The following is a 21,507-nucleotide window of genomic DNA, read 5'->3' as shown; positions in this document are numbered from 1 at the left end:
GGGTTGTCGACTGCAGGGCTGACTTTATCGCACCGAAGACGCTGATGCCCGTCCTCGGTCTGTGCATTTAAAAAGACAGCAGTTGGATGGCTATCCCGCCATCGGTTGACCTTTCCTCCAAGGTGGTAGTGGAATTGTGTTATCCCTTAGTCGCCTCTTACGACACCCACGGGAAGAGAGGGGGTGGCTATATTCTTCAGTATCGCAGCCACACAGTTTCTTTTTTTAATACATGGATAGGCTGGCGTTTGACCGCTATTTCACCTGATGATAAGTGAAAATGCGGTCTAAGATCGAGCACGCTTACCTAGAAGTAACCTATTCACTCGTGACTTAAAGATCCCTAGTTCATTGCTTTCGGGGAACACAAACGCTGGTAGAGAGTTCCATTCTTTGGCCGTACGCATCAAGAATGTACTAGCGAATCGCTTAGTGCGTATAGGGGGAATGTCAACCATATAAGGGTGACGTAACGCAGAGCGTCTGGTTGTACGATGATGGAAGGGGGAGGGGGGAATCAGGTCATGGAGCTCTTGCGCAAAGTCCGAAGTGTATCCGATAAAAAACCGACAGGCCAGCCACCCTACGCCCATGATGTAAGCTTTGCAGCTTTGTGGCGACCAGTGCATCGTCACCGATGAGCCTGCTGGCTCGTCTCTCAATTGATTCAAGAACCTCCAGCTGGTATTTGGCTGAGCCAACCCAAAGATGAGAGCAGTACTCCATGCATGATCGAACTTGTGCTTGATATAAATTCAGAAGCTGTTCCGGAGTGAGGTACCGTCTCACCTTCGAGAGGACGCCCAGTTTTTTGGCCGCTGTTTGAGCTTTTGCCTCTATGTATGAGCCAAAATTGAGGATGGATGATAAAGTAAAGCCAAGAAGCTCCAGGTAGCCGGATATGGGCACGGGCACACTCGGCTCGGAAAGAGGGAGTCAGTTGGAAAGGACTCAAGGTTTTGCCGAGAAGAGACACGCCTGGGTGTTAGAGGCGTTGAACTTGACCAGGTTTGCGTCACCCCAATCAGAGACGGCTTTAAGGGAAAAGTTCAGTCGCTGAATCATGGCTTCCCTCAGCGCCTGGATCTCAGACCCACTCGCTCGTGCGTCGGATATGTAACGCTCGACAACGGTGCTGTCATCTGCATACCCAAATGTCCCGGTTTTGAGCAGGTCGTTGATGTGCAGCAAGAATAGCCTTACCGAGAGTACAGTCCCCTGAGGGACCTCGGCATTGATGACCAAACGATCGGACTCGCAACCGTCTATAACCATGCGAATTGATCGATCCCCTAGGAAGTCAGATATCCAAACACAAAGAGAAGCGGGTAGGCTGTATGAAGGAAGTTTGCTAATAAGGCCGTCATGCCAGACCCTGTCAAATGCCTTCGAGATATCGAGCGAGACCGCTAGGCTTCCCCGCGTTGTGCTCACTCCAAATGTGTGTGGCATACGCGAGAAGATCACCCGTGGACCGCTTGCGGCGAAAACCGAACTGTCGGTCGCTAAGAAGATCGTTCTCCTCAAGGTGTGCCAGGAGCCGGTTATTCAGTATACGTTCCATACTCTTACAGAGTATGGACGTTATGGAAATAGGTCTGTCATTGACGGGGTCAGCTCGACTGCCCTTTTTGGGCACAGGCTGCACGTTAGCTTGCTTCCAGGCTTTCGGCACTTGTCCTGTCGCTAGAGAGGAGACGAAACAGACGTGTCAGGATTGGAGACTCAGGTGCGCAAGTTTTGAGTACTATGGCAGGTATTCCGTCAGGACCACTAGCTTTATTCACGTCCAGATTACGCAAAGTTTTAATGACCTCTTTTTGACGAATTCGGACTTCAGACATAGACCTCTCGCATCGAATCGAAGAAATTGGAGGTGTGGCGCTGCCTGAGAGTCTAAAAATGAGGATTCCGCAAAAAGATTTGCAAATAGGTTTGCCTTCTCCTCCGTGGTGTGAGCTAGTGATTCATCGGGTTTCAGCAGTGGAGGTAGTGAGGGGCGACAGAAGTTCGATTCAACCGACTTAGCCAGGGACCAAAAGACCTTACTACCAGGTGGGTACGACGAAAGCCTAGTCCCAATTCTGCCATTGTGGTCAAATCGAGCCTTCCGCAGAGCCTTCTTGCAGGACTTGGCGGCTCTATTATAGGCTTTCTTTCTCTGGCCTTGCCTCTGGCCCACATCTGTTGTCTTGTGGTTACGAGCATCGACCCAGGCCAAGTAAGCAGTGTTATTTTCTGCTTCAGCACGAGAACAGTCAGAGTTGAATCAGGGTCGAGCTGTCACGGAGGCTGAAGCGTCAGTGAATGGAATGTAATACTCCATTCCCTGACGCAGCACATCAGCCACAGCATTCGCACATGATGAAGGATCATCTGAGGAGAAGCAAATCTGCCGCCACGGGTACGATGCAAAGAAAGAACGCATCTCATCCCAATCTGCTGACTTGTATCGCCATATTCGCCGGGTGCCTTTGGGGCAGAGAAAGGGCGGTGAATAGACGGATACAGACTTCGCCAGACAGTGGTCAGAGCTGCCTAAAGGCGATGAGATCGATACCGAATAGTGGTCAGGATCTGTTGTTAGCAGTAGGTCCAAACAGTTGGCAATATGCGAGTCAACATCGGGTACCTTAGTTGCTTCTCGGACTAGCTGGGTGAGATTGAGCGTTGAAGCGAGGTTGCGAATCTCTCTACCAGCGTGGTCAGTGTGTTGGTATGAGAATAGCCACTCTTGGTGGTGGGCGTTAAAGTCCCTCAGCATTACCAATTGAGCAGTAGGATACCGCTTCTGAGCCGCATCAGCCGCCTCACTAGGGTGTTGCATAAGCCTGGTTGTCTCCATATCTCCGCTGTGTGAACGGTAAACACAGACGTAAAGAATTTTCGCCACTTCTGTATCCACCAAAACCCATAAGTTGGAGAAGTTGGGGTCTTCAAGATTACGAAGACGCCGGCAGCATATGTCGTCGCGCATGTATAAGCAAACACTCACGCGTGGTTTAAAAATGCTCCAAGGTATATCCCGGGTAACACAAGTATGCCGTGTCAGACGGACTGCTGATCTGCGTCTCCGAGAGGAACAATAGGGCCGGTTTCTCAGTCTCGATATGGTGGTGGACTGCAACGAGATTGGAGTGCAAACCTCGAATGTTGGAGAGGTGCACTGATAGTGAGAGGGAGTGCAACCGCTGTGCTGCCTTGTTTTTGTACCTCTTAGTCATATGTAAACGAGTGAAGGAAGGCGAGAAGAAGGCAGTGAAATGAGGCTCCACGCAACTAACCCCCGTACTCTCACCGGATCACTGCGCCGGAAAGGGGATTGAACTGGAGACTGCAAGGGACGCCCAAGTCCCCCCGGAGATGTCCACCGGGCCCTCTCATCCGGTCGCCAACCGGCACGATGGCGCATCCCGGGATTTTTCGACAGTAGGCGGGGCAGCCTTTTATGTGTGGCTAGCACATTAATTGGGCCCCCAAATACCTGCGGTCGGCCAGCGGTGCACCGTGCCTCGGACCCCGCTACCTTCCAGATCCAATCACCAAAGCGCAGCGGCACCAGTGCAAGTCAGTCTGGTCAATCCGCTCGGAACAACTATTTCGACCCAACTTCTCAGTCGGCTACACTTCATCGTACCGAATACCGATCAACGTACCGAAACACGAAACCGCTTGACGGTACGACTTTGTTCAGTGGGTGGTCGCGAGCCGTCGGCCAGAGCTTACCACCAGTATCTCGCCTGATTAGCACCACCCGGGGACCACGTGTAGGGTTTCGCAACGGGGTATACACCTACGGACGAGGGCGACTCAGTCCCCAAAGTACTGAAATATTTCATTGCTCAAATTTGAATGAATTTTTGGATTGTATATCTACTAAAAATAATATAACTTTGTCCTGTATTCATGTCAATATAAGATCGATGATCAAAAATTTTTCAGCCTTAGAACAAATAGCAAAACATTGTAATATAGTGTTGGATATTATAGTTATAACTGAAGCAAATATTTCGAACTCCATAAGTAATATGTTTAACTTAGATGGTTATACAATGCTCACAGCATTGCGTAAACCGCGTAAAGGAGGTGGAATTATTATATACTAGCGATCCGCCCCGTCTTTGCACGGGTGCAATGCTGGTACTAAATGTACTACAGAATGTCTATATTTATAGTGTGAAGCTAGCTTATAGCATAGTTATTAACATAATAACAACAACATTAAAATATTTGTCATTAGATTACACGTTGTTACAGAATTCGTTGAAGAAATAAAGGTTCACTGCTCGTTCCCCGTAGGTGATAGCGTGATAATATGTAGCCCATATGTTGACCCGACTTCTTAATAATATTCGTGCCAAATTTGAAATAAATCCATGCATTACTTTTTGAGTTTATCCCGGACATACATAGAGACAAACAGACAAAAATTCTAAAAACCATATTTTTGGCTTCGGTATCGATTGTAGATCACACCCCAAGTATTTTTTTTTAAATAATCAATGTTCAGTTTTGACTTTCCTACCATTTTATTATACTATAAATATAGATATTAATAAAAATCTTAAGGCGATTGTCACTAAGCCAATAACTAATAGCTTTGAATGTGTTTTAGCATCTATAAAAAGACTGTGCGTGCAGGGGGTTTTAAAAATTCAGGAATCCAAGGAAATTTAAAATAAAAGACTGAGATCTTACTATGAGCAGTGCTAGCAGTATATTAATTAAATAATTTTTGATCACCGTCACTTCCGATCGGCTGACGCCTTACGAAATAAAAAGGCAATCGCGTCTTGAAGCGCAGTTGAGCCTGATGCTTCAACATGCCCCCGGCCGTTGAAAGCTTGCCTTTCAACAGGATTCCTCCAATAAGCGACAAATTCTCGAGACTGCTCTTCGTATTATGCCAGTAGCAGTCTTGATGTCGACAACTCTGACAATGTTGTCCGTCCCAGGATGAAGGGCTACAACACGACCTATTCTCCACTTTAACGGTGGTAAGTTGTCTTCCTTGACAACGACTAGGGTGTTGAGCTTGACGTTGCAACTAAGAGATGTACTCCTTGTTCCATTGGCTCCAAAAATGCTGTCTTTATTGTTCAATACGCTGCTAACGATTTAAGTGAGGAGTTGAAAAATTGCAAATGTCCTGCACTGGGTGTGAAGTAAAAGGCCGTCCAATTAAAAAATGACCAGGAGTCAGCGAAAGTATGTCCTCTGGGTCTGTAGACAAAAGGGTAAGGGGCCGCGAATTCAAAATACCCTCAATTTGAACAAGTAAGGAGTTAAGCTCCTCGTACGTTAGGTTACAATTTCCCAACACTCTGACTAAATGGTGTTTAGTAGACTTAACACCTGCCTCCCAAAGACCACCGAAATGCGGAGCGTATGCAGGTATAAAATGGAATTTGATTCCGTCACGCGCAACATCTTCTGCTACAGAGTTACAGCTACGTTTTAAAAAATTAGAAAGCTCGTTATAAGCGCCTACAAATGACGTACCATTATCAGAGTAGATATTTATTGGCTTTCCTCTTCTAGACATGAACCTGCGCAAAGTTGTAAATAATTACTACTTTTTAAATCGCTTACCAATTCCAAATGAATAGCTTTAGTAGTAAAGCATATAAATATGACTATATATACCTTCACCAACCTACATCCACGACCCTGACGACTAGCCGAAGAAATAGGCCCCGCATAATCGTCCCCAACGTTTTGAAAGGCGAAGTCAGCTGGCGAGAGTCTACTGACAGGCAAATTTCCCATTTGTGGAACAATCACTTGTGGTTTGAAACGCCGACATCGAACACACTGACGATAGCAGGCTTTGGCCAGACTACGCCCTCCCAGTGGCCAATAAGTTTGTCTAATTGTATTTAATAATAATTGAGGCCCAGCGTGCATAAGCTTAATATGTTCATGTTTAAATAAAAGTTTAACAAAATGATGAGTGGACTGTAATAGTATAGGATGTTTCTTTTCGAACGAGAATTCAGAGTTATGTAGTCTCCCTTCTACACGCATTATTTTATTATTATCAAGAAAAACATTTAATTTTAATAATTGATTTTTCGGAGATAAACACTTGTCATTTAATAATAAGTTGTACTCGGGAAAGGATTCCTTTTGTGATTGAATGATAATAGTATTTAAAGAATGTTCTAATTCTTCGGGAGAAAGAAAAGGGTGGAAGTACTGAACGTATCTTACATATTTGAATAAAACGTAATACGTAACAAACGCAATTCTGTAGTCTTGAAAATTTTGAAAACCTTTCGAAATTTATTAATTTATTGTCTAAATTGTAGCTACAATCATTCGCGATTAATGATATATTTGATCTAATCTCCGACAAGGTTTCTAAATCCTTAAACGTGGTACTACTATTTTCACGTAAAGCTCCATGATGAGGTATAAAAAAGGATAAATTATTTAAACTAATACGACTCTCAGACATATGACCAAAAGAAGCGTACTCTGACATAAAGTCTTTGTACATTTTGTCGAGTGAAGGCTGCTTTAAATTTCTGCGCTCTAATGACAGAAAACAGCGTTTGGCTCGATGATATGAATCACCTAGACAAGAAGGTGATTCTTTAAGGGGACTTTTGACACAAAAGCGCCCGCATGGCAATCGCGTAGTATTTTTGATAAAATGCTCTTCGCAGGCCTTCTCCTCAATTGAAAGAGTGGATGATTCATGACATACTTCTTCAAGTTGCCTAAACGCGTAAGTTGGTTTTGAATATCATCCAACTCGATAGAAGTTAAAGAATTATTATTTTTAGAGTTTGTAAAATTACAATACAGTGGTGGGAATTGAGATGACAACATGTCATAATGGCCGCCGTTAACCGGGCCACAAACCAGCCAACCGAATCTAGTTTGATATAATGTTGGTTTCCCATCACCTAATATGATTTTATCTGAGCCCAACAAACTCCAAAACACATCAGCTCCAATTATAATATCTATTTCAGCTGGTGTATTGAAATATGGATCCGCCAACTGTATATTGGACGGTATATTATCTATAGTTATATGCCTAGCGGGAATGCTGTCCGTTATAGTAGGCAAAACATGACATAATAAATCATTAGTATATGTTTCACATAAGGATTCTATACGAACTCGACACATTTTATTAATCAGTGAATTTTTATTATTAATACCTTGAACATATTTGTGTATTTTCAAATACGGTAGATTTAACTTTTTGAATAAATTCTCGGTTATTAAACAAGATGAGCTACCGGAATCAAGAAGGGCGCGTGCGATGTATTCCTTATTATACGCATCATAACATTTAATTAACGCAGTCGACAAAAGGACGTCACCCGAGGTGCGTGTATGCGTGTGCGTCACGATATTAGCCGAGAGTGCGACGTGATTGCTATCGCTGCTGTCAACTGAGACGGAGGACAACGCGACCTTGGCCTTGTCGGCCGGGCAATCAGCTGTTTTACTTGAAACAGGATTTTTACAATAATCAGAGTTGTGAATAAGCGTGTGATGTTTGCGCTTACAAACCTTACATCCTGATTTTTTGCAAGAATTAGGATAGTGACCGGACCTAAAGCAATTGTAACATATTTTGTAGTTTTTCAATAACGATATTCTATCGCTGACGCTAAGTTCTAAAAACTGAGGACACGAATTTAAGTAATGATCGCCGCTGCAATTTGGACAACCGTGTGAAGATGACGAATTGAACTTCTCTGTTGACATCATAGCCCTTATTTTAATATTTGGCTTTACGTTAGTAACAGAGGGACGTGATGATTCTACGCTTTCAAGAAGATCAGCACGGTTGCGCAAGAAACCCATAAATTGTTCAAATGAAATTAATTTATTTTTATCTAAGGACCCTTTAAACTGTTCTAACTCTTTAAATGTTTTAAAATCTAATTTTTTGCTTATTATGTATATTAAAAGTGTATCCCAACTATTAACAGGCTCGCCTAGTGAACTTAGTGCCCTAATATTTTTGTTTACATTATCAATAGTGCGTTTTAATGCTACGGAAGATTCTTTAGTGATCGGTTCGATATCAAATAATGCTGTAACGTGATTATTTATTAATAATCGTTTATTATCAAAGCGCTCGCAAAGAAGTTCCCACGCCAGTGTGTAATTGTGGGCGGAGAACTCAATCGACTTAATTACAATAGCAGCTGACCCTTCCAAAGATGACCGAAGATAGTGAAATTTATTAATTTCGTCCATGTCGTCATTATCATGAATGAGGCTGGTAAAGGTATCGCGAAACTCAAGCCAGTTTACATAAGATCCAGAGAATTTTGGTAATGATATTGTGGGTAATTTGACTAACTGATGCCTACATTTTGATTGATTGGATTTTAAATCGACTGTTTCTAATTTTGAAAAGTTATTTATCATTATTTTAGCTTGAGCTATTAAACTATAATATTGCGATTCTATAGTAGACCTCTCAATAAATTCGGCTTCAATATTGTCACACAAGCATTCCAATTGCTGTTGAATGTTATTAAATTCGTCATATGTATTTTCTAATTTTTCAACACGCAACTGTAACTCCATTACCTGACAAGGGCTTAAGTTAGAATCCTTTAGTAGACCTAAATAGGTTCCAAATGAAGTAAATCTACCCTTATAACTACCTCGCTTCTTTTTAAGTTCTTTAATATCGTTCATTTTGAAAGGCAGGTGAAGTCAACCTGAAATTTTATAACAAAACAAATCACTACTGTAACAAATTTTTAAAATTATTTTAATTTATGAAGATGGACACTAACGGCCGAACCCAATATTCAATCTATCTCTGGTTATGTGCTACTAGAGACAGAAATATCTATCTATCATTCATTTTACTGACCCAATAAACTTGTCGACGATAGGCAATCTTATCCTTCAAAGCTGTCTATCGACGAGAGGGAGGATAGTTTACTAGAGATAACAGTTCGTATGAAAATGACAGTGTAAGCGTCCCAATAATAATAGAGTTCTATCTGTCAGTAACGTTGGTTATCTTTAGTAACAACAATATCCGATCTATAGTTTTCGGGGGATAACTAAGATTTATTAATTGAAAAAGTATTTTCTTTGTTTAAAATAAAATTAATTTCGAGTGAAAAATAATGGCAGACTCAAGTTCAAGTAGCAGTTCAAGTGATATTGCTCTTTTGCAACAATTAATTGAATAAAAATAATATGTTTCTTGTGAAATAATACTTACTTTACTCATCTTGAGAATAAAACAAACAATTTGGTGAATGATTGTACCTATAATTTGCAATGATTTGTATAATTTGAATTTTGATTTGTAAAAAAATTATACAAATTCAAGCGAAACAACGATTCAATAAAGCGTAATGGCGTCGTAGCGTCTTTTCGTGTCGTGTTAAAACGTTCCGTTACTAGATTTACCATGCATTCCATATTAAAATAATATCATTTATTATAAATTAAAAAGTCTGTGTAAAAATTAATTTGTCCATATTTTTATAAAACAAGATTACTTTAATATGAATAAAATTTGTATGACAAATTCAAATACTACAAAACATCTGTGTAACATAACTGAGGCCGTCTGTGACGCTGCGTATACTGAAATGTAAGGAAGAGCTCAGGTAGCCGGTCTATCTACAGCTAACTGGAGATAGTAGTCCCCTATGCGAATTATTGGGACAACTACAAAGGATAGATAGTTAGTTATTAGCAGTCGATGATAACTACCTATCTCTATCTTTAGATTGAATATTGGGTTCGGCCGTAAATGAATATAACACAAACAGCCTGAGACTTTTAATAATAAATCAATATACAATATGACAAAATATTTTTAAATTATTAAAAATTATGAAAATGAACACTGATTAATATAATACAATTTTAAAATTTTAAATTTAAGCCTGCTTAAGATGTTATATAATTTTATTGTTATATGTAGGTAGGTAAATATTACAGTAACTAATTTGATTATTTACAAAAAGCTCATTAAAAGTTTAAATTAAGCCTTAAAATGAAAAGTATATTGTATAAAAATTAAATAATTAACTAATGTAATACTAAGATTACTGTACTGTCTTAATTAAGTACTGTTAACTATGATATACAATATTTATGTAACTAGCTTAATTATAATTGTAAATAATGTATACTTAAACCTACTTATTAATTGTAAATAGCTAATTAATGAAAATATACAATAAAAATTAAAAAATTAGTTACTGACCTTATTCGCCTTTTATTTCTTATAACTAAAATAGGTATTACCTTAAAATAAAGTGTTGGGTGATGTAAATTAAATAATTTACACTGTATTAATTTTAAACTCTAATGTCCAGGCCACTTATTCCCTTCACAGAGGTTTGCAGTTTCTTTGTTCTTGGAAACGTTGCTTAATTGATTAAGGTAATTCCAGGTTTTCAAAAGTGAATTTCCAATTTTTCCATAATAAAATCCAGGCCTTAATAATCCGGCTCGAAGGACCACTATGTGCGTGCAGGGGGTTTTAAAAATTCAGGAATCCAAGGAAATTTAAAATAAAAGACTGAGATCTTACTATGAGCAGTGCTAGCAGTATATTAATTAAATAATTTTTGATCACCGTCACTTCCGATCGGCTGACGCCTTACGAAATAAAAAGGCAATCGCGTCTTGAAGCGCAGTTGAGCCTGATGCTTCAACAAAGACCAAATAATTATTCTGCAAAACTGTGTGCAATCTATCGTCCAAAAACAATAGTAAATGTTTATTTATTAACAAACTAGAAAAACTTGTTAAAAATATACACTATAAACACGAACTGTTTTTTTTTATTAGGCGATGTCAATATTGACTTACAATCAGACAGTTCTTTTAAACATAGTTATAATAATATGAGGTCTAACCTAGGCCTAGTCTGTGGGATCTCAGATTACACACGGATAGAAATATCGAGTAATAAAATTAGTAAATCTTGCATTGATCATATATATATTAAATCCCGCACACTAGACATTTTAACAACAGCACTTGACACAGTACTCTCCGACCATAAAAATGTATTTCGGTCCATAGTGTAAATTTAGAATAATTTCGGGTTGTGTTAAACTCATTCGTTTACTTCATAAAAGGAAAATAAAGTTGTTTGTTCATGTAAATTTGTATTAAGCTTAAAATTGTGTTTCCTTGCATTAAATTACTTTCTCATCATCATCAGCTCACGGACACCCACTACTGGGCATAAGCCGACCCTAAAGCTTTCCACGACGATATGTTCTGCGCAGCACGCATCTAGCAGCTTCCCGCGACCCTGATCAGATCGTCGGTCCACCTCGTGGGGGGCCTGCCAACGCTGCGGCGCCAGGTACGCGGTCGCCACTCGAGAACCTTTTTTTGGCAAAATTACTTTCTACATTAGTCTAATTTAATTTTGTTCTCCAATCTAATCTGATCGCTAACTTTTTTTTGTAAATACATATTTACATTTCTGTGATTTTAGTTCATTGCGTTAAGAAAGAATTAATTTTCTCTTATTCTCTGCTCTTTTAATTTAATTACGTTACATATATTTATTACATATATTTTTTTTAACGCGCGACAGTGGCGTCCAAATTTTTTTTTCATATCTGGCACGAGGTGGTCTCTTGGTATGGGAAATGGTCTTGTCCGTGTTTTTGATACGTGTGACACGTGGCTCCACAGAAACTCCCTGGACGATCTCCCGCCAGTCTTTCGGGTTTAGTAGTCCAAAATTCACGACGCCATCTTCATCACGAGGTCAGCCGGGGTAGTAAAAATTATGCTCAGCCAGAGGGAAGAATCCCGATGCTGATCCGAAGAGGTTGAGCAGTTCTTTATCGTAGATTTTGGGGTCCTAGCAGCCAATCCACAAAATCCGGCCACGTGGTATCATCGGCAACAACAGCACCGCAAGTGTCCGCACGCCAATAACCCCAACAAAATCCCACCATGAACCTGATCGAGGCTAAAAACCAATATATAGGGCTAAGCCTAATCTATACTGTGAACCTCGCAAACAGCCGCTTACGCGGCCCCACGTTACACGAAACACACTCGTAGCGAAATGCCCAGCAATTAAGAATAATAATTCGACGAAACGAAATAATTGTTAAGAGAATGAACAAAGAATAAAAATATACGTTACAATTCGAATATAAAATGAATCTTACTCTTATTAATGGCTTATTAGTATTGTTCATTCATTTGCTCTTTGTATCACCTTACTACTTAGGTCACTTTACCATTACACTATCTAATTTTCTGTGGTCGACTTCCGTACTAACGCCATATTTGTTTAGCATTTAGGAGACTTCTAAAAAAAAGAATATACAAATAGATACTACACCCTAACGATAGCTATTTTAATTCATTATTTTACGAAAAACGCCAAACATTTATAGCGTTAATGTTAAATGAGTTCGGTTTTACATACATCATATTATACAGTCGCGTGTCTGATATTACGTCACTGCCGTTATATATTTTTCTTACGGTTTTAGTCTCACATTTTTGTCAGTTTGGTCGCCCAGCCAAATGTCAAACTTGCCGTAAGGAACTTCGTTCCATTAAAATTATATGCTTAAGTACGAATATTTTATAGTTTAGTATAAATAATTAACAATTTTTTGGCTGGTTTTATTTTGAAGAAATTCAATAATATGATTGATTGTTCGATATTCTACTACTATAATATAAACTCTTTGTAATTAAGAATTATTTTCTACTTTTTAGTTCGATTAGCTATAAGAGCGTGGTTTTTTAGTAATTTCTTATGTATAATTTTTAACATCATTAAATTTATTCACGATCAACTTATTAACCAGTACAGTAAGAAATTCTTTTTACAGCGCTAGGCTTAAAGATTTATATCGCAGCTTTACTAATATAAGGATTCAAGTCAAAATTTTGGTAAAGTATTATTTTAAATGATATAGGCATAAAACGAAATTCTGTACCGGTTAGCACTGACAGAGAGAGAAAAACACAGAATATGACGGTAACTATATTTGTGTCTCTCTCACACTCTCCCCGACCACCTTCCGTTCTTACTTCTATAAGGTAGCAATCAGTAATGTGTCCATACTTGTCTGGCAGGCAGACCGCTTAAATGTTGTGCAATTCGTGTTTGCGCCCTTCTATGACAAAAAACAGGTGAGTTTTACTCTGATTATTTTGTATTATAAAGAAAAATTTTTAGTTGCGCCGTTGTATTATATAAAATGTAGTAAATTTTTGGATCTAATTCTTATTCGATTGCTATAATGCCAAAAAGTAACTATGTTTAAGGGATTTATGTCGCACTGGTTCGTTATAATACGTCAATTGTTTTATGTGCGATGACCCAGTTTGTAATAGGCCCCTTACTTACATGAAAGCTACAAAATATTATTTTATTGGGCCTTTTAAATTCACAGTAAAGTAAGTAAAACGACCGTTTTACTTACTTTACTGTGACCGTTCGTGTGGTAGTGTGAGTAGTGCCTCAACACTGGCGGTCGCGGGTTCGAATCCCGCTCGGGGCAGATAATTGTATTTGTTTCCGGTCTGGGTGTATGCCCTTGTGGGTCTCCTCACCGTGCCTCGGAGAGCACGTAAAAAGCCGTTGGTCCCGGTTGTCATAAACATTTAACCCGCAGGCCGCAGTGGAGCAGCGTGGCGGATTATGCTCCAGCCTTTCTCCTATATGGAGAAGAGACCTTTGCCTAGCAGTGGGATGTTTACAATTTGATGCATTGCATTGCAATTAATTTCAAGTAAATTACAGAAATCGTTTACTACATAGGTAATATTTCTTGTTTGTTGTATAAGTATTTAAGCTTTAATGCTGTAAAGATACATTAAAGTAAATTTTCAATTTTTAATAAGTAGATAGGTGCCTAAACTATATTAAATAATTTCTTTAATTGTGTTATTTTTAGAAAAATGGAATCCCGAGCACGGAGAATATTGAACCTACTGCAACCAAGTCAAGTCAGCATAGATTTGAATGCTACAGTGAGGATGATCTACCCTTTGAAACTGAAAATGTAATTTCGCAGTTAATTATGTAATTTAGAGTTTAAGTATTGTTTATAATTATTAAGTTATGCTATTTAAAACTTTCAGATTAAATGTAACAAAGAAAAAGAGAATACACCAGTGGATTACACTAGTCCAGAAGTAAATACAACTGATTGTACCCATCAAAGAGCAACTGGTTTTAATAGTTATCAAGAGAAAATACCATTATAGCATTCGGTGGCACCTGTAGGAAGTGACGAGCTAACAGGAAATAGAAATATCATGACCTCTCCGCAGAAATCTATCACGCGACGTCGTTCTTCTGGCTCAAGTTCTTCGTCCAGCTCTAATAGCTCTTGCAGTTCTAGTTTTAGCACTAACTCAAGTACTACTTCATCTAGTAAAAGTTCTTCTGTTGATCGTAACTTCGCTCGACCATTTTTAGATGAAAACTCTGACCCACAGAGAGATACGTCTACCGCCAATGTTTCTTCACCATCCACATTGACACCGATTTTCAGGTTACCATCAGTTGAACCCCGAACAGCGGTTCGTAGTTATAAAATTTCTCCACTTCATTCGGAGAAAAGTGACGTAGACCTTAGTGATGACGATCCTACTTATAACCAAGAGCGAAAACTTCCCCAACGTTCCCCAAGCACAGCAGCTAAAAATTCGACTGATATAAACTATCTTAATACGGTAGATGATGATATTGAACCAAAACGCTCAAAAAATTAAACGAAACTTAGGTTAAAGCTATGTAGCTGTACATTCGAAGAAATTGGTCTTTGCACGCAATATAAAACCACCTTGTGTAGATTAAAATACAGTGGAAAAATTGATGATTCTAAGAGATTAGAGATCTTTAATGCATTCTGGGCACTAAAGGATAGATAATTGCAAAGAATGTATATTCTGACTAATAGTACAAAGATAAAACCTAAGTACAAGTATACGAATGCCGAGAACCCGCGTAATCCAAACCATGCATTATATTTTTCAGGAGACGATGAAGAAGTAAGAGTATGTAAAAAGTTTTTTTATTAATACTCTTGATATTTCACATAAGATGATTCGAATCATACAAGTGGAAAGCAGAAATACTGGGGGTTTCATAAAGGATGACCAATGCGGCAAACACGATAATCATAAAGCTGTAAGTGATGAGCTTATAAATGACATCATCAACTTTATCAACTCCATACCTCGCGTTGAGTCACATTACCTAATCGCATCTACCTCTAGAGAGTACATCAGCAGTGGCAAAAGCGTTGTAGAGCTCTTTAGAGATTTCGAAGTTTTGCAAAAGGAAAGGTCTCGCCCAGCAGCACACTATCACACGTTTTATGAAATATTTAACACAAAATTTAATCTTGGCTTTTATCAGCCAAAACAAAGACCAATGCGATCTTTGTATACAGTTTCACAACTCTTCTGAACCACAAAAGCAGGAATTAAGGGATTCATATAATATCCATTTAGAAGAGAAGGAATTAAGCAGAGAAGAAAAAAAGAACGACAGTAAGAAAATCGATAAGTACAATATTTGTGTATGCAAGCCATTATGCAAAGTCCGAATGGGGCCACTTCGGTATTCTATTATAAATCTAAATGGAATAGCTGCAACTTCACTATGACTGAATTAAATAAAATTCTAGAGGATAATAAGTCAATTCAGATATCTCTAAAAGCTATGGAAATGTCTATTTTTTCTTTTTTTTTTTTTTTTTTTTTTTTTCGATGAGATTCAAGCTAAAAGAGGCGCCACAGAGATAGGTAGCTGTGTTTTCCATTATTTGCAGATGGTATGTGAAAAAACTGGTGACAGGAAAGTAAATATATCATTTATTTATGATAACTGTTGTGGCCAAAACAAAAATAAATATCTCACTTGTTTATATTTATATGCTGTTGCCAATATAAATAATTTGTCATCAATAACTCATAAATATCTGATCAAGGGCCATACACAAAATGAAGCTGATAATGTCCACAGTTTAATACAAAAACAGATAACTAGAGATTTGAAAACTGGACCAATATATTCCCCAGTTCAGTACATGTCAGCAATCAAAAGATCAAGGAAGACTGATGCTCCACTTATAGTTCACAGTTTAACCCATAATTTAAATGGGGCTATAATTTTAATACAGATGAACAGAAAAATAATGTAGTATGGAATAGTTTTAAATTACTGAAATTTACCAAAGACGATCCCTTTTCTTTTTCTTTTTTTTTATTACAAGTTGTCATACAAGGATGAATTTAAAAAAGTTTATGTACGTAATAAGAGGAAAAGGATGCAAGCTATTGGAGAAATAACCATTCAAAAGGCATATTTAGAGCTTTTTATTTATTTATTTAATATGGTTTGCTAGCAGTAGTTACATTTATTATACTTGACAATATTGATTTTATCATAGGCTACATTTATAAATGTACAACCATATTAAATCAAACACGACATGCAAAGTTATCCTGTTATGATACATTATTATAATTATTATTTAAAACATACATACACACACACATAAATACACACACATACATACACACACACACACATACATACACACACACACACATACATACACACATACATAAGTAATTATCATTATCAAATCATAAGTTCATCAATTCATAAACATACTATTTACAATTAAGTGACAAAATTAAAACATCACAATAATTATCTAAAAAAAAAAAAAAAAAATGATAATGACTATAATAAACTTTTCAACGTAGTTCTGCTAAAAATAATGATCTCAAGGATCTTATTGATAAACAACTAATAGATCCATACTATGCTTCTTATTATAATAACATGTTGTCTTAATTTCATGAGATTTTTTGAATATTATAAAGAACAATGGCAGCTTTCCATACAACGTTTTACCTGATATCCATTTGCGGCGTCTTGAAATAAAAAAATGCTAAAGCGATAGGAATAACATAGCAGAAGCTTAATCAGAAATATATTTTTTTTTAGAAAGCCACAAAAAAAAGATATTAACGTTTTTACTTTATAATTTGAGGTTAGGTACCTGTCAATAGTAGCTGTCACTAATTATTGTAGATTGACTATAAAAATTGAAAAATAAAAAGTAAACGATATAGGTACTGTATGAATAACGTTTTTAGTTTCATTATCATGGTTGAACAAAAGATACACATCTAATAGAACAAGTAGGTACCCATAGCAATTGCAGACTTACATAGGTTACATTACAAATTAATAGTCTTATTAGTCTTCTTTGTAAATATGTAAAAATGTGTGTCAGAGATAGGTAGTTAAGTACTTACAATACGAACTATTTTAATCAAAGTTTTTCTCTGGTTAAAATAATTATTATGGTTATCATGTATATATAGGTACTTATTAGTAAAAATAAAACAACATTTTAAGATTACATTTTATTCTTCATCATATAGGTCTCTTACGACTATCTCGTCGAGAAAGTCTGCTGGTGCAGATATTATGTTTGTTTCGTGCCTGGCTCATCCTAGGTACCACACGACTGTCATTACGTGTGCGCAACAACCTACAGTACGCCGACCAACTAAACAATTGCAACAATATTCCACTATACTCGATCTGCTACAATTATTGTTTTCGATTAGTATATAAACATAATATTGTTTCCTGGAAACGTGTCGCGATTTTATTTTTCCTCTTATTAAAGTCGTTTCTCCAGTTCCCCTTAAGTTATATACAGAGGTATCAATTCTTTCGCTACAGACTTCAATTCTATACCCGCCATGAAAACGTATGTGCTCCCCATAATAGGAGCGAGCTTGACGAATTTGGTAGGTTCCCATGGCGAATAATATGAGATCTCTATATTCAAGACGGGGAAATGATATAACATTGTTTCGGTCAGCTGTAAGACTCCGGAAGTTGGCTGATCTTCGGTTCATGTTTTCTACTTCTACCATATTTGCTAGATTGTTTTCTAATCCCATTTTTTCATTTATTATATTTAATATTTCATTGGCATACTCATTATTTTTTAAGCGAGTACCAAAGCTGTTTAATAGAGCCGCTGCTATTTGAACATTCTGCATCATATGTGGTAGAGACCGATGACAATATTCTTGTCTGAGTATTTTAAAGTCTCGTTTTAAATAACCATTTACCACCTCTACTATCCATCGACACATGGTAACGCAGCGGCTCCGATTTGCTTGAGCTGTGGTTAATTGGTGCTCACCTTCCAAAAGAGAATCTGGCATATATGCTCGATAGCCACATTCTTGTAATAAACCAATACTGTCTCTAAATCCTCTATCTAAAATAAAGATATCATTTTCTCTGAAATAAAACCTAAGGGCGGATGACTCATTTCTAAATAATGAAGACATAATTTCAGCGTCTGAGGTTGTAGCTTTGTATGGGCCAAAGCAGTCAACAATATAGCCATCACAAGTTACAATTAAAAATATCTTTAATAAGTTTCTGTATTTATGAAGAGAGTAACTATCTTTTTGAAACATGTAATTACTACTCTTGTTAGTGTAAATATAGGTACCATCACAGATCACTATGACATTATTACTATTGCCATATATGCCATTTGGTATAACCAGATTATGGCCTAGTAATTGTTCCCTAGAAATATGATTAATACCTAGATGTCTTGGTACATAATCATGCACAAGTACTTCCCGAACTTTGTCCATTAATACCTCTAAACTACGACGTGGCTTTTGCACTAAAGTGGCTATCCTTTCATCAGACTCTCCTGTTCTTAGTTTTAGAAGCAAAGTCACAAGACCTAGCCTCCCGCTTTTCATTTCTGAAATTCTTGGTACTTCCTCTAATATTAAATAAAAGTTTTCTTTAGATAGCCCCACCCAATATTCAAATATCTGGTCATCCATTTCTTGTAAATTTTCAAAGTCTAGTGTAGGATTAAATGTGAAGTCTTTCGACTAACAGGAGTTCCTTCCATATTCACAGAACGCGGGCGTAGGTTATCAGGCCAGGAGATACTTTAATTACAATACAATAAAACGACAAATCCAATAAATCACTGTACATATAATTTTACACTCACACTTTCTTTCTTTTTACATTATTAGGTAGGTACAATTAGGTAGGTAGTATAAGAAAAATGATTAAATCAAAATTATAACGTCCACCGAACACGTGGGAGCGTGCGCGCTCTTCGGCGGTCCGATCTAGTCTGTCGCCCGTCCAAGACGGCCGCCACTCCAGCGCTCGGTGTTCGTTGTCTAGTGACGAAATGCGGATGCGCCGACAAATGCATTTACAAATGAAAATATGTGTTGAACATGCTCAACATTAAATACGTTAATGCTATTCTCTGATTCGTACAGACTATCCCATGAATTTCTAAATAAATGAATGCTACAGATTCGGGCTAGTTTTGGAACATAATATTTATGGTTACTTAATATTACAGATCTTAATTTGTCTGAAACACTGTGCAAAGTACCAATATTATTGCAGTCAGGAAAGAGGCAATGGTTACCAGTATTGGCCGCTCTCCTGTAATCTGGTAATACCATAGTTCGAGACTCTATATTCTGAGTACCTGATGCCCTGACAATATCTTGGTCATGTGGATTTCCATGAGATTGGTGGTCTTCCAAAGATATACCTGCTTCAGGTATAGAGATATACTCTGCAACAGTAGGCTCATTAGGTAGGTTACTATGTGAGGCATTATCGTCTCCATGTTGTATGGCTCCTTCCACTCTTAATTCTTCAACACGATTCATACGTAGGACCTCTCTTTTGATTCGCAACCAACAGACATGGCATACTTTGTCTGAAGTTGTTACCTAGAAGTAGTATAAGAAATGTTAATGATTTTAGCAAATAATGATGTAACATTTATGAAAATAATGCAGTTAAATTGATAAAATAATATATGATTTGATCGACTCTGACTCGGTCTTAATAATATTGATTGTACAAAGAATAATTTATATTATTTCCTAATAATAAACAAATATTTGAAAAGTAAAAGATCCTTAAGTATCCTGTATATTGTACACTAATAGGATAAAATAAGATTTAAACTTAGTTTTGATTTAATTGCTATAATATGGTACGGTATAGATATTAAATGATACTATGGTATGCGACGCAGTGGCTTGTCCGGATAAGCTCTTGTGAGTTTTTGTGGCATGCTTATGTATAAGTGTTAAGTATGTCTTTTTGTGTATTTTTAAACAAAAAAAAAAAAAAAAAAAAACTAATATGCACACACCTGCTGTGGTTCCTTATAGCGTTTAATTTTTTCAATCATCTGCAGTTGGATTTCAGTGGGATTATCTTTTAATATTTTGCCACTTTGTCTTCGTACCAGGGAACAGCCACATAAAATACAAACATTGGTATGACCGCGCTGACTTGTTCCAGCTTGTGGTTCATTAGCAGTATTTTGTTGAAGATTCTGGTTTACTGCAACCATCGAAAGGTCCCAACATTCTTCACAAACATAATCGTCATCAGTAATCTGAAAGTAATATTAAGTGTTGATTCATGATATTATAACTTACCATGTATAACAATCAAACCTTGTTCAAACATATACATAACAAGTTAGATTAATAAATTCCACTTTTTTTTTTTTTTGAGATAAAGACGGGCAATAACGTTTTTTAGGACTTACGATTTGTGGATAAATCCAGTTGCAGAGCACCGTACACACTCGTGTTTTGATCGAAAATCCGATATCGGCGAAGAGTATTTACGCAGATATTACAATTCATGCACAATATGCGCGTACGCCTGCTATCCATGATAAAAGCGCACAATATTCAAATCGAAGGCACAATCGGAGTCCGTTAGAGAAAAAAAAGTATTTGTCGTAGTTATTCGTATAAACCAGTGATTATTCGTGAGAATGCACAAGTCGTAGTATGGGGCACAGAAAGAAGTCCGAGGGTGAAGCAAAGATCAAAACTTAAGAAAAACTAGGGTAATCACGTGATGTGTAACAAACAGCGTTGAGCGTACAATGGCGTACAACAGAATAAATCAGGCGAAGCTTTATTAGTCAGTTGTCAGTCAATGCCATTGTCATCTGCAGTGCTGCCATTACTATAATTTTAATTACCGTATTTTAGCGTATTTGATTAATCTTACAGCTTAATATTTACGACGAACACAATTATTTAGTTATTTTATTATGTTCTAATTGTAACAAAAAATTATTAGAATTACTATTTATCATTTTAAATACTTTATGAAAATATATTTTTAATAAATACTGCATTATTTTGTGGAAATAGTTTTAACATCTTTTGTAAAGACAAAAGTATTCAACCGGAAGTACATAAAAAACGAATTAAAAGCTTATTAAAATAAACATTTTTTCGTGGCCTTGCCACGTAAAACTAACAACGTAAAAAAAACGGGCAAATAATATAATTAAGTTTCGTTTATGCCTTAATCTTAGACGCCTTTTAAAATATTCAGGTAAAAAAAATTGCCGTTGTTCTTTTACTTTAGGTTTTATAGATTATATTTTTTCCAAT

The 21,507-nt window shown here is 37.2% G+C and overlaps 1 protein-coding gene and 1 long non-coding RNA gene across 2 annotated transcripts; both read right to left on the bottom strand.

Moving 5' to 3' along the window:
* Positions 1-13,981: 13,981 nt before the first annotated feature.
* Positions 13,982-19,490, bottom strand: LOC123665214. Its single transcript, XM_045599550.1, has 4 exons — positions 19,262-19,490; positions 18,018-18,913; positions 14,216-14,446; positions 13,982-14,010 (listed from the first exon to the last, which is right to left on the bottom strand). Exons 2-4 carry the CDS (start codon positions 18,874-18,876, stop codon positions 13,982-13,984), a joined length of 1,119 nt encoding a protein of 372 aa, XP_045455506.1. The 5' UTR covers positions 18,877-18,913; positions 19,262-19,490.
* A 279-nt stretch (positions 19,491-19,769) lies between these two features.
* LOC123665213 lies at positions 19,770-20,309 on the bottom strand. The gene is made up of 2 exons (XR_006745008.1): positions 20,235-20,309; positions 19,770-19,803 (listed from the first exon to the last, which is right to left on the bottom strand). It is a non-coding gene; the product is annotated as an uncharacterized LOC123665213 (long non-coding RNA).
* Between the last annotated feature and the right edge of the window lie 1,198 nt (positions 20,310-21,507).

The sequence above is a fragment of the Melitaea cinxia genome, chromosome 23, assembly GCF_905220565.1.
Source record: "Melitaea cinxia chromosome 23, ilMelCinx1.1, whole genome shotgun sequence".
NCBI classification, from domain to species: Eukaryota; Metazoa; Arthropoda; class Insecta; order Lepidoptera; family Nymphalidae; genus Melitaea; species Melitaea cinxia.
The sequence above is the reverse complement of the archived record's forward strand: the minus strand, read 5'-3'. Positions and strand labels throughout refer to the sequence as shown.